The sequence below is a fragment of the Canis lupus genome, chromosome X, assembly GCF_011100685.1.
Source record: "Canis lupus familiaris isolate Mischka breed German Shepherd chromosome X, alternate assembly UU_Cfam_GSD_1.0, whole genome shotgun sequence".
In the NCBI taxonomy this organism is placed as follows: Eukaryota; Metazoa; Chordata; class Mammalia; order Carnivora; family Canidae; genus Canis; species Canis lupus.
Genome location: NC_049260.1, coordinates 84111974 through 84126783, shown reverse-complemented (window position 1 = coordinate 84126783; position 14810 = coordinate 84111974). Strand labels below are relative to the sequence as shown.

General features: G+C 35.4%; 1 protein-coding gene across 2 annotated transcripts in view; it reads left to right on the top strand.

Annotated features, from left to right (window-relative positions):
* Positions 1-14810, top strand: part of AMMECR1 (AMMECR nuclear protein 1) — a 232220-nt gene that overhangs the window by 157773 nt on the left and 59637 nt on the right. For both annotated transcript variants that reach the window (XM_038588072.1, XM_038588071.1), the window contains one exon: positions 11069-11179. In XM_038588072.1, coding sequence (XP_038444000.1) covers positions 11069-11179 — 111 coding nt within the window. The remainder of the gene's footprint in view (positions 1-11068; positions 11180-14810) is intronic.

Below are 14810 nucleotides of genomic sequence, written 5' to 3'. Positions count from 1 at the left end.
ACAGAAAAAGAAGAGCAAGGAAATGATAGGAAATGTAAAAACAAATATAAAATATAAAGGTGATAGACTTAAACACAACCATATCAAAGTTACATTAAATATAAGTAGTCTAAATACAATTAAGAGGCTACATAAAAATGTAAGACTCAACTACGTACTATGTATAAGAAACTAACTTTAAAGAACTAGGTAGGTTAAAAATGAACAAATGGAAAAAGATATGTCATGTAAACACTAATCAAAAAGCTAGAGTGACTTTGTCAATATGTGACAGATTATACTTCAAGACAAACAGTATTACCAGGGATAAGGAGGGACATTTCATCATGGTAAAGTGGTCAGTTCATCAAGAACACAACAATACTAAATGTGTGTCTTCTAACAAAGCCTCAAAAAACATGAAAAAAAAAAGACCAGATACAATGGAAAGGATAGAGACAAATCTACAATTAGAGATGGATATTTCGACACTTTTAACTCAGTAATTAATAGTGTAAGTAGACCAAAAAAAAAAAAATCAGCGAGGATATAGAAAATCTAACCAACACTACTATACCTAACCAACTGTACCTAATTGACATTTATGAAACACTGGACCTAACACTACCAGAATATGTTTTCTTTTCAAATTCACTAAAATAGACCATATTCTGGGCCATAAAACAAGCCTCAGTATATTCAGAAGAAGGGAAATAATACAAAGTATATTTTCTGAACAAAATGGAATTAAATGAGAAATGAATAACAAAAGATATCTCAGAAATTCTCAAATATTAGGAAATGACACAGTACACCCTAAATAAACCATGGGTCAAAGAAGAAATTAGAAAATATTTTGAACTGGGGCATCTCAGTGGCTCAGATGATTAAGTATCCAACTCTTGATCTCAGCTCAGGTCTTGATCTCAGGGTTGTGAGTTCAAGCCCTAAATTGGGCTTAATGCTGGGTGTGGAGCCTATTTAAAAAAATTCAGCTGAATGATAATAGAAAATACAACATATTAAAATTTGTAGGATGTAGTTTATACAGGGCTTAGTGGGAAATTTATAGCTTTAAATTAAAGAAGATCTAAAATGAATTATCTAACACCCCACCTTAAGCAAGAAAATGAAGAGCAAATTCAACCACAAGTAAGAGGAAGAAAATATTATGAGTAGAAATCAATAACAGAGAAAACTAACAATAGAGAAAAATCAATGAAACCATAGCCAGCTCTTTGAAAAGATCAATAAAATTGATAAACTTATTAGACTGATACAGATAAAAAAGCTACAAGTTAGCACAATTTACTAATATTAGGAAGGGTGCAATAGACATCACTATAGATCCTGCAGACATGAAAAGGACAAAAGAATATTGTGAATAAGTCTAGGCCGATAAATTCCACAACTTAGATGAAATGGAAGAGTTCCTCAAAAGACACAAATGACCAACATTGACTCAAAATGAACTAGAAAATCTGAATAGTCTTATATCAAATAAATTGAATTCATAATTAAAAATCATCCCATAATTAAAATCTAAGCTCTAGTGACTTCATTGTGAATTCTACCAAATATTTAAGGAACAAATCAAATCAAACTTTTAGAAAATAGAGGAGGATAGGATTCTTCCCAACTCATTCTATGAGGTTGGCATCACCATGATATCAAAAATTGACAATATATTACAAGAAAAGAAAACCATAGATCAGTATTCCTTATGTTCATACACACAAAAGTCCACCACCAAATATTAACAAATTTTAAAAATGAACCTAACGGTATACACAAAGAATTACTCATAATGGATCATAAACCTAAATGTAAAAGCTAAAAATACAAAACTTCTAGAAGACAATAAGAAAAAATTTCCATGACCTTTGGATAAAGATTCCTCTATCCGACATGAAACATGAACCAGAAAACAAAAATTCATAAAATTAAACTTCCTCAAAATTAAAAACATGTGCTCTTCAAAAGATAACATTAAGAAAATTAAAAGGCAAGCCACAGACTAGGAAAATATATTTGCAATGTACATTTGTGATAAAGCTTGGCATCCAGAACATACTTTTTAAAAACCTCCAATTCCTGTAGAAAGAAGACAAACAATCCAATTTAAAAATGAGTAAATGAGTTGAACAAGCACTTCCCAAAAGAAAATATGTGCATGAATAATAAGCACCTGAAGAGTTACTCAATATCCTTAGTTATCAGAGAACTGCAAATTAAAACCACAGTGAGATATCCCTACACATTAACTTGAATTAAAAAAAAATCAAATGTTGATGAGGATGTGGAGCAACTGGCACACTCATACAATACTGGTAGGAATGTAGTCAGTACAGCTATTGGAAATTGTTACAGCCAACTGGAAAATAGTTTGGCAGTTTCTCCTAAAGGTAAACATACACCTACTCCTAGCTCAGCAATTCTCTTTGTAGGTGGTTCTCTAAGAGGAATGAAAACTTATATTCCCATTAAAAACTTGAATGTAAATATTATCATAGAAGCTTTATATATAATAGCCCCAAACTGTAAGCAACTCAGATCCATACATGAGTGAGTAAAGAAACAAATTTTAGTATATCCCGTTCAGTGGAATACCACTCAGCAATTAAAAGAACAAAACACATGAATGAATATCAAAAGCATTACGCTAAGTGAAAGAAGCCAGACAAAAAAGACTGCATATTGGATGATTCCATTTATATGAAATTCTGGAAAAGACACAATTATCGAGACTAAAAACAAGTTAGTGTTTGCCAGGGTCCAGAAGTATGGAGAGGGACTTTATATTGCCAAGGGGCACAAGGGAACTTTTTTGGGGTGATGGAAATGTTCTATAACTTGATTGCATTTTAGGTTACATGTATGTATACGTTTGCCAAAATTCATTGAATTTTACACTTAAAATGGGTACTTTTATAGTATATAAGTTATACTTTAATGGGAAGTAGAAAGGTGATTTTTAAAAAACACTTTGAAGGTGAGGATTCAGTTCTGTTAGAAAAAAAACCCTGAATCTCTTGGGGCATTTCAAAATAGCGGTTCTTAAGAGGTTGAACTGTTTTTTGAAAGGTAAAAGGGAGGGGGAGTGGGGGAAGATAAAGGCAACATAAGCAGCCCTGTTATAAAAACATGGTCTCAGTTGACTGATTTGTCCTTAGATCCTGCCTTTCCTTATAACCCCTAAAATGCAAAGGGTTTGGGGAATTCCTGCTACAAAGCTGAGAGTATCCAGCTCCTTTCTCTCAAAGGAGCAAGTAATCCAATTCAAGGACCTTAAAATCAAAACAGTTACCTTTCTAAACCCAGAAAACTTCATAAACGACCACATCACAAATTTATTGTAGGTCTTATGAACCTGGCTCATTACATTGGAGCTCCTTGGAATGGGAAGCAAGAAAGATGGAAATCTAGAATGAAGAAGCTAGATAACTTTATAGCTCTCTTTATATTAGTGTTTAAATCATTCAGCTTATTTATTTCCTGTCTACTCTTTCTGGTCACTGAGTGGGTTCTGAGGATAAGACAAGATGGTGGAGAAGATAGATCATTAGTGGGGAGGTAAGATACATGTGAAAAAAGAAAAACTTTTAGTTGTCTTCATTGTTTGAAGTGTTAAGTATTCCCTAACCATCCAGCATATGAATCATCAAGTGGAACAAGACGTTTGGTACCAAACACAGTTCCATAAAAGTTTTAAAGGGCATTAAAAAAATAAAAGTTGACCAGCTCAATCAAAGCATTCTAAAAGCTCTGAATCTAGCTCTCTCAGTTGTGCTTATTGAATACCTAAGACTTCAGTAGAATGTTTTTTTTTTTTTTTTGCCTGGTCTCTCTTATATTAAAATAATTAATTCTTTTTATAGTAAAGGCTGAGTCCCAGCCCTTAAAGATCTTTGAACAAATTGTTTCAGAACAGGAATTCCAAATATAAATTATTTAATTGTGGAAATCTATGGCATTTTGTCATTTAAAGCTTATTTTATGAGCTTTATCCTAAGATGCTACCATATATTAAATTTAATACTCACTGTAGTCTAAGCTAAGACTAGAAAATATGTCTAAATATAGTATTTTTTTCCAATACAGGCAGGCTTTCTCATCTAATTCGGGGCTGTAAGAAATAAAATAAGACTATAAAAATTAGGCTATCTCAGTGTATCAAGTCTGAGACTGAATTTTTTAAAGTTTACTGAAAACCATTGATTTGGTCTTGCTAAAAGGAGGAAATGGTTTTTTCAGTTCAAAATTTGGCTAAATCCAAGCTAATCCCTTAAAGTATGCTTGTGATTTTGCTGGTTATATGTTGGTGGTTATTACACTTGACTTATAAGACATACACATACACATCATTCAACCTTCCCAGTCATCTGTAAGACTTTAGGCTATCTTTCTTGGCATTTGCCGGTTAAATTAGCATTATGGTGGTGCTAAAAATGGTGGTGGCAGGGGGCAGGGCAAATATAATGTTGCATGATAGAATTTCTAGGAACACCAGGCAAAGAAAACTACTGAAAATTTGGTAATTCCTGGTTCCCACTTCCAGATATTTGTGGTCTTCTATACTAACCCATGCTGTCTGTTTGAATAGTGTCTTCTTGGGGTGCCTGAGTGGCTCAGTGGTTGAGCATCTGCCTTTGGCTCAGGTCGTGATCCTGGGGTCCTGGGATCAAGTCCTGCATCAGGCTCCCCGCAGGGAGCCTACTTCTTCCTCTGCCTCTCTCTCTGTGTGTGTCTCTCATGAATAAATAAATAAAATCTTTTTTTTTAAAAAAAGATAGTATCTCCTTATTTTCCTGAGCCCCATGGGATCCAGGCTATTTACAAAAGTTGGAGGGAGAGGAGTGTCATATAAGGCTGTGATGGCGATTTAGTGTATTTTCCTTATCTGCAGAAAAGGATTGGTTGGATGAGACAAGTATAAGATGGTGGGCGGGGGGTTGGGGTGTCTGGGTGATGGGCACTGAGGGGGGCACTTGGTGGGTGAGCACTGGGTGTAGGCTAAATGTTGGCAAATTGAACTCCAATAAAAAATTAAAAAAAAAAAAGAACCTTACCTTCTCCCCGTGCCTGCCCCATTTAACCACCTCCTATTGTTCTCCCTTTAAGGTTTCTTAATTTGAATTTCAGATTACCTGGAAGAGTTAAGGCTCAATACCTTAACTTAATACCTTAACATAATATCTCAACAGATCAATACCTAGCTAAATAATTGTTAAGGGGTGGTAAGTGGAAATTTTCATTTGGCAGGAATTTTGATTGGACCAAATTTGTAGCTATTAGATCACTTGAGTTTGATGAAGTCTGGCTAGACAAGAGGAAAAAAAGTGAAGAAAGAGGGTTGAGAGGGAGTCAGAAAGGGTGTTGGGAGGCCATCAAAGATAAAATAGGTTTTGCTGTGGACTTCCAACAGGAATAGTATAGAAGCTTATACTTACAAGGTTGGTTTAGTGTGTCTAGGCTGATCCAGCCATTTCCAGTGTGTCCTGGTATCTTCTTAGCTAATCTTTCTCTCTCTTCCTTGGAGGTGGAGAATAAGATTTATGTATTCCTAAGAATTTCCTATTCTCTGGTTCTTAGAAGACATCTAGCTTTGCTACTTGCAATTTTTTATCTCCCTATATTGGGGGGGAAATGACATTGGTAGTAAGATTTGAAGAACTAGCCAGGTTTTATTACTAGCTAGTGAGGTGACTCTCCACTTAAATCACCCTGGATCACTTTCATTTTTTACCTGTAAAATCAAGAGGAAATATATAATCTCCTAAAATTTCCTTCATCTAACAATCTTAGGTAATTATATAAATTATGAACTATGTGCTAAAACTCTCGCTAGGGGTTTGCTATGGATGGAATTATGGCCCCACAAAATGAATATGTTGAAACTCTAACCTCCACTGTGATGGTATTTGGAGATAGGGCCTATAATGAGATAATTAAGGTTACATGAGGTCATAAGGGTGGGTCCCTGATCCAATAGGATTAGTGTTTTTGTAAGAAAAGCCGCTAGCAAGTTTGTATACACAGGCTCATTCTCTCTGCATGCTCAGAGAAAAGGCCAAGTGATTACAAGCAGTCACTTACAAGCCAGAGGGAGAGCTCTCACCAGAAACAGAACCCCACTGGATCCTTGATCTTGTCCTTGCCAGTCTCCAGAATTGAGAAAATACATTTTTGTTGTTTAAGCCACCTGGTCTGTGTATTTTGTTATGGTAACCCAAATAGACTAATAAAGGATTTAACCACATTGAGTACATTTTTACAAATGGAATGTGGAGTTTCTGTGATTTGTAAATGAGGTAGGTAACTTCTTTGTATTGAAACAGGAAGTGAAATGTTTTAACCTTGTGGTGGAAAGAATACGCTACCATTTCTGTTTTTCTCTGAGCTCCTAGATCCTGGGGAATTACAGTATTGAGTTGGATGTTATGTGTAATTTAGTTGGATAACTGAGTTAAGTAGCAGAAGAACCTGAGCATCATTGAAAAGCCATCATTATTTGATGGCAAAAGAAAAGAACCATGCTAGGTAGCTTCTCTCTTCCCATATATATGTGTAATATTAATAACCTTGGTGAATACCCATTTATAGTAATTAGCATTATATTGGTAGGGATTGATATCATCCTGTTAACATTACCCGCTACAAATCTCATTCTAAAGAAGAGTAAATTAACCTATTCAACCTATTTAACCTATTTCTGCTGTGGTATGGAGGGGGGATAGGATTTATGGTAAAATATTCTTTGTGAATACGCCTTTTTCATAGTTGTACCCCTCTCCCACAAATATGTGTCTAATCTGTTCTGGTCTGCGTCAGTAGTCTCAAAAGAGGGATGTAGTGGGGCGCCTGGGTGGCTCAGTGGGTTAAACATCTGCCTTCAGCTCAGGTCATGATCCTGGGGTCCTGGGATTGAGTCCCACTCAGCCAGCAGGGAGCCCTCCTCTCCTTCTCCCTCTGCCTGCTTCTCTCCCTACTTGTGCACTCTCTCTCTAATAAATAAATAAAAATCTAAAAAAAAGAGGGGCATAGGCAGTGGCATTGCCACTTGGGCTTGAGAATATTCTGCTCATATTTAAGTTGCTTTTCTGTACTTTTGCTGAATCCCTCCAACTACGTTTCTCTGAGAGCTAGTACTATTGACCTGATGGTATTGGCTGCCAGTTGGCAGAGAGGATTCACCTAGATTAGGTGGTTACTTCCTGTTCCTGTCTACAGACTTGGAAAAATGGAGAGTTTACTTTCCTCCAAAGGTTTCTTAGAACGTAGTGGTACAAAATGTTCACAAGTAGGAAAATGCTTTAAAAAGCTATGTCTGGTTACTCTCAGATAAACATTTCCATTAATATTTCATTTCATTTTGAGCCCCTTTATAGCTTGTAGTAGTTTTTTTTTCAGTGTATGTAGGTGGCTTCAAACCATATGGTAAAAGCATTTTCCAAAAACATTCAATCTTTGTCTTACTACGAACTCTTTTCCTGAGTTCCTTGTCACTAAGCAGCTCCTCTCAACAGGCTCAAATCCCTTTTTTCTACTTTGATCTATCTCTGATTACATAGATCTCATAAGTCCTTTTGAGAACTTATACACATTTTAATAACACATTTGAGGATGAAATTGCCTATTTCTTTCCTCTGTGCATTGTTGCTATTTTTAGGTCATATATATTGAATGTTCCCATAGTCATTGTCCTGTACAAAGTAGTTATCACACACCAGATACAATTTTTTGTGCTCAGTGATGTTTATTCTGTTTCAGTGTACTTTAAAATGCTTCTTTTCTCAAGTTCTTTCCCCCATGACATGTTGCTTGTAGGTGTTTTGTTTTTTTCAATTCCATATATGTGTTCTTTAAAAAATTTTTTTCTAAATTCTTTTGTTGAAGAATAATCAACATACAATATTGTATTAGTTTCAGGTGTATAACATAGTAATTCAGTATTTACATACATTTCTGAAATGGCTACCACAATTAGGTCTGGTTACCATCTGTCACCATACTAAGTTGTTACAATATTATGGACTACATTCCCTAAGCTGTCATAACATAGCCTTGTATCTCTTAATCCCCTTCACTGACTTGATTCATCCTCCTCCCCCCCCCAGCAACCATCCATTTGTTCTCTGTATCTATGAGTCTGTTTGTGTTTTGTTCGAACACAGAACACATATGTGTTCTTGATAATGTACGCTGGATGAGCATTTGTAAATGAGAAATTAGAGCCCCAGATTGTGAAGGCATAGTTGTATTCTGTCTCCTAAAAGTCTAATCTCTTCCATCTTCAGGCATCTGCTCTACACACAGTGAGGTTGTCAAGTAGCAATCTCTCCCATCTTTGACACAGATATTTCCCCACAATACCAACCCCCAAAGCGTGTGTTGCCAGGGGCAGGTAAGGAACAGGGAGAGTGTAGACAACTCTGCATCTGCTTTACCTGTTATGAGGGCTCCTGAGAACAAATGTTCAACAGTTCCTAAGATTCAGAGAATGTTAAATCTGCAAGAGACCACAGCAAGTTATCAAGATTATCATACTACTTTATGTTCTCTGAAAGTGCTATGTTCTTTTACATCTCCATGCCCTTGCTTATTATGGGGTATCTTTTATCCCAGCCTGTCTGGCGAAATGCAGCTTATCCTCTAGCACTCTAATCCTAATTCATCATCCCTTCATCAGTGATAGCAAGCATTATAAGAAACTGTATATCATTTTCCCTACTCTGTGTTTTGAATGCCCTCCAACATATTCCATAATATAGTAGTTAATTTGTATTCTTTTTCTATTTACCCTACACGTTTTGAATGTTTGCTTGAATAGGCAGGATTATGGAAGAATGATGTACATATATATTTTAGTGGGATAAATAAGATAACTGAAAGTAAAGCACTTTTTAAAAATTTTTATTTATTTGAGAGAGAGAGAGAACAAGTGGTGGGGAGGGACAGTGGGAGGGAGAGAGAGAGAGGCAGACTCCCCGCTGAGCAGGAAGTGTCATGCAGGGCTCTTTCCCAGGACCCTGGGATCATGACCTGAGCTGAAGGCAGATGCTTAACCGATGGAGCCACCCAGGCAATGGAGCCACCCAGGCACCCAGGTAGAGCACTTTTAAATGACTTTCATCTCTAGAGGTTTTGATGGGAAATTAATTCACTCACACTTTTAGGTTTCTTACTCAAGTCACTGAGGAAGAGAATACACTATTTAGTTCCAGGTCATCAAAAAGCCATCATGGTATTTTAAAGACATTTTAGTATATATATGTTATAGTGTGATTCACTTTGTTCTGAATCTGCCAAGAGACATATTATGGAGATAGGATTTGTATCAGTGCTGTTATGGGAGAAGAGTGGCATCTTACTGTCCACAGAATTGTTGCTGACATTGACTCTTCCAAATTACAAAATGAAAAATAGAGGTGAAATTCATCATTAAAGACAGTAGTATTAACACGAGTTATACGTCTAATTCTTGTCTTCCTAATAATTCTTAGTCAAGAGCAATTAGAGAAATGCTCCAAGTGGAGCATCAGTATCTTGTCTCAAGTTATAAGGTGTTTAGGTTCATATGATGTAGAAGCAGAAAACCTCAAATTTTCCTTTTGCTTTTTATCTTCATAATTTTAATGTAGGTCATCCAACACTTGAATACTAACATTGACAATCATTTGGCCTCATACTTTAGTCATTTTTTTAATGCATCTGGACATTTGTTTCTTGGAAGAAGGCAACTCTTAGCACTGCTCCTGGTTTGTACACATTATTTATTTGGGAACCTGTCTGTCTTTGTGACCACCTGTCAGAATTTGGCATTATTTAAATGTTTGAGATGGGTGATTGAAATAGTTGAACAGGATCTTCTCACCCAACTGCTGAGGACTGACTAGAGAGTACTTTAAATACAGAATGTATTCTCCAACTCAACAGCATATTATTAGAAATACATAACATATGGTATGTCCCCCTAAAATTTAAATTTAAATTTTTAGAAAGCAGAAATGTACTATATTATACCCATAATACTGTGAATACTCACATTAACATGAACCACCCCCAACTCTAGGGTATTTATCTTTTTTACACAATGTGCTAAAATGTGTAAATTAATTTATCTCATACAAACTGACATATAAAGTTGCTTCTAACTAGAATTGTTTCTAGACTCAACCATTAATTGAGGCTGTCACTGGTTTGCTACAGGATCCAAAATACCTACTATGTTAAACTTCATTTAAAACTACAGAACTTTCTTGACGCCATCGTATTTGATGCTTGAGAGATTGCATTTGTTGGCCATACTTTTCCCTAAAAATTATAATAATTTTTGTGGTTTCAGAGTCTTACTTTGTTAATGTTTGCTCTTGCCCTTTACCTTTCCAAACTCTACTTATTTTTCTAGGTCAAGCTGAAGGGAATCAAACCCAATTGAAATTTTCTTCTATCCCTGTGGCTTCATTCATGGCATCTTAGACATAGTTTATAGCACTTATTTTCTTTTGCCTGTGTTGGTTAATCATGAACATGCCTGCCTTCTGTACTGGCTCCTAGAGCACTCTGATGATGTTTTAGGCAATCTTGTATTTCCTGTAGCACCATTCATAATACATAATATTCAGTATTTGTTGAAATTTGGGGGTTGGTTTTTTTTTTTTCTAAACTAGACTTAACAAATCAATCAATAACGTGAAGTTTAAATGAGGACTCAAGCTGTTGGGCCATGCTGGTTATGGCTTTGTCCAGGTTGTAGTTATTATTTCATTATATATTAACTGTGGGACTACCTCATCTGTAAAATAGGAATGTTTGTAATAGAATTACTCAGGCTCTTAGGGTTGTTGATGAGGATTAATATAATTTGTTTAAAACATTTATCATGCTGCCTAACATATAGAATACACTCAGTACATTCCAGATATAATTATTGTTAAATGCAGTCCCATTAGGCTAGACTCAGCCCCTTGGGGGCCTGTCATGTAGTCTTTATGTCTCAGGTACCTAACCATGCATATGATAAATATTCAATAAATAACTGTCTTGAGTTGAATTGATGGATTGACCTTATTTTTATCTCCCGTTACAGCCCACTGTTTGTAACATGGAAGATTGGTCGAGACAAAAGATTGCGTGGATGCATAGGTACTTTTTCTGCCATGAACTTGCATTCAGGACTCAGGGAGTACACACTTACCAGGTGAAGACCAATTTTTGTTACCTCTGCTTCTACGTTAAAAGAAAAAAAACTTATGAAACTTGAACCTGATACTTTAACTCCTTTGCTTTACTAAATTGTTAACATTCTTGACTCCTTTCACATCAGATTTTTCCTTCTCTTCAACATTTGCCTTATCCCTGGTAAAATTTTATTGCCACATTTTATCAAAATATAAAATACTGTAATTACATTGTATTTTGCCATAAATGTTTTAAAGTGTCTTCCTTCAAAGGCCAGCTTATTTTGTATAACTTGAAAATGGATGCCCAAAAGTCAATGGCTTACCACAATGTATTATTTCCTTAATAACACTGTGTCTTCTCTGTTAGGCTTTGTAAGAATTGTTGATGTCATCTTACATGTATTGTTGCACTTTTATGTACTCCTGCAATGGAGGGGAGAGCCTAGGAAGAAAGGGATGCCACAGCCTGGCAGTGTTATCATTCACATTCACACTTTACCCAGAATTAATTGTAGCTTACTTATTTTGTTTCGTCTAACACAAGGACAAAGTAATGAATGCCTCATTGCAGTTGTTAAGGCTTTGTTTTTAATTTCCAAACGCACAAAAAGCTATCGAGTATGCCATCTGATTTTTTTTTTTTTGGTTCAAGTTTAGATTTCTAGCAAATTATGTTCCAGAATTATTTCAAAAGAAGAAAATTCCTTAAATAATAAGCTATTAGTAAAGGAATTTCCTGTTTTTGTTCATATTTCAGGGTGATTATCTGATACAATTTCTATAGTTGTAATACGCACAAGTATCTGTCCAACAACAAATTGGTCCCTGCTGACTGTTGGTACTTGGGGCACATTGCTTAACCTCCAACAGATAAAGTAGTAATTACAGGGTTTTGTTCTATATACTTAGTAGGGATGTTAGGGAGGTGTTAGGGGAATGAAATAATATCCAGTCACTACTTTGCTTCTGGAGTAACATTGCAGAACATTCATTATTTTATTATAGGATTGTATAAATGCAGCTTGTGGTAGCAGTTAATAAAATATTGGTAACTGAGTTTAGTATTCTTTTTTTTGAGTTTAGTATTCTTATATTTGAAGGTACAGCTCACAACTACAGGGTTTTCTTAGCTTACAGTGAAATTGGAAAGAAAAGCAAAGGCTTGGAGGGTCACCCTCACTTTTTATATTTGCACAGGCATTAGAATTGAGTGTTTGGACTTGATTAAGAACATACAGGCAGTAAAAAGATCAAAACACGAATTCTAGAAATGACTTGAACTTGCCAAAGATAGCGTAAATGCTAGTCTAAGCAAGTTAGATTTTTTTTTCCTGACATGAAATACCATGGACTCATTTTGGGACTTTAGCAAATTCTGCCAGAGACTACCTCTTTGGGACAAGTACATACAAAATTACTTTTTTAATATATAATCAAAGGCAATTTATTACACATTTCCTAAAATAAGTTGTTATGAGGAACACTGGCTCCTTGGTTATTGCTTGGAAAAAAAGGATTCTATAGCCAAATAAAATTGGGGAACATTGGTTAAGCAAATTTAAGCAGCTGTGCTCACTGCAGGACTTCTCAGAACCTTTTACGTCAATAGTGTTGTGAGTCTCTGAGTGAGATCTAGAATGCAGCATTTCCCAATTCAACTCTTTTGACCACAGAACCCTTTTATCCTCCCACTCCATTCATTGTCTTAGGCCATTAGTATCCCAAGGAATACATTTTTAGAAATATAAGTCTGTCATAAAATTTCCATTTTTCTTTATAGTTGAAAAGTCCAAGTGGATAGTACAGAAACCCTTTGTACTTTCTAATGAAATTGTGGCAGAAATCCCAGTATCAAATGTTATATACTTTAGAAATCCTTAGTAGTAGTGACTGTAGTAAGAGTTTGGTTTTGTTTAAAGAAAAGATGAAATCTTTACCTACACTGATAAGAAGGGATGAAAATATTCAACTTTTCCGGACTTGTGGATCTGTCTCCTAGGGGTATTACCAGAAGAATTTTAGTATTTTTCTGACAATAATGTGACTCTGAATGAAACATTCAAATAGCTCAGCTTGGAAATTTGCCTGCATTTGTATATATGGTTACCTTCATTGTAATCTATGGTCTTCCTGTTTATTTTTCAACTTTCTTCTCATGTTTTTATACAACTTCCTGAAATGGTGTATGGCACAGTAGATATGTGTGTTCATGTGTGTGTATACACATGTACATACCTTGACTTTTTTTTTAAGATTTTATTTATTTATTCATGAGAGAGACAGAGAGGCAGAGACACAGGCAGAGGGAGAAGCAGGCTCCATACAGGGAGCCCAACGCGGGACTCGATCCTGCGACTCCAGGATCACGCCCTGGGCCGAAGGCAGGAGCTAAACTGCTGAGCACCCAGGGATCCCCCTTGTCTTTTTGCTTCTGTTTGGCTTAATTCCTTTTGCTTATATAGCAATAAGAATGTAGTTATTTGGAAGAGATGAACAAAAGAAAACACATCTTACAATATTACAATTGCTCTTTTTTTCTAGATTCAGCTTAGAGTCAAAACTGTGGAGTCATCTTTAAAAAAGTTGCAGCATAATATCTTTCAGCTAAATAGGAGGCACTTATCATTTCTACAAGGTGCTGTTGATGGTATTATTGATAGCTGTCATTTATTAAAACATGCAAAGTAAAAACTTTGTTGAAACTTCAGAGGAGCTTTATATGCATGTTACTTACAACTCAGGTATTAATGCCACATTTTAAAAATGAGGAAACTGCAGTTTACAGAATTTAAGTAATTTATCCACTTACACATCTAGTAAGTGGTAGAACCAGGATTCAAACCTAGGCCATCTGACTATAAAGTCCAAGCTCTTAATTACAACATTCAAGATAAGACAATGTAAGTTTTTCTGAGAAATTGTGTTTTGCAGATTTGTTGTGAAAATAATGAACTTCAAAGAGAGTTACTATAAATTGTATAAATCATGGATTGATAATTCTTCACAAAATGTAGTTAGGAGTTAAGATTGAAATTTTGGCACGTTATTTAAATTCCAGAAAATCTACAGATAGCATTATGAAAAGTATATAATACAGGGTCGTATAGACTAGTCAGAAGAAAACTGACTTGGATTAGTACTGTACAAAGGGACAATGCTTATTACAAAAATATCCTTCTGTATGTTTTGAAATTGTTTTCTCTGGCCACACATAAATAATGGACTGGACTCTGAGAAGAATACAATTATTTTAAAACATGACGATTGCTGATTATTGAAATTTGTTCTTCAATCTTAAAAGACCATAAACCACAAAATTTACAAATGGAATCAAATGAACATAGAGGTTTAGGGATAAAAGGGAAGTGTATAATTCTTTATATTGATGTGCTACCATCACTACCGTTCATATCCAAAACTTTTTCATCTTTCCTAACTGAAAGTCTGTACCCACTAAACTCCCTATTGTTCCTGGCCCCAGCCCCTGGCAACTATCATTCTACTTACTGTCTCTGAATAGAACTCTTCTACATACCTTATATAAGTGAAATTGTATAGTATTTGTCCTTTTGTTATAGTCTTATTTGGTTTAGCATAGTTCAAGGTTCACCCATGTTGTAGCAAGTGTTAGAATATCCTTCTCTTTTA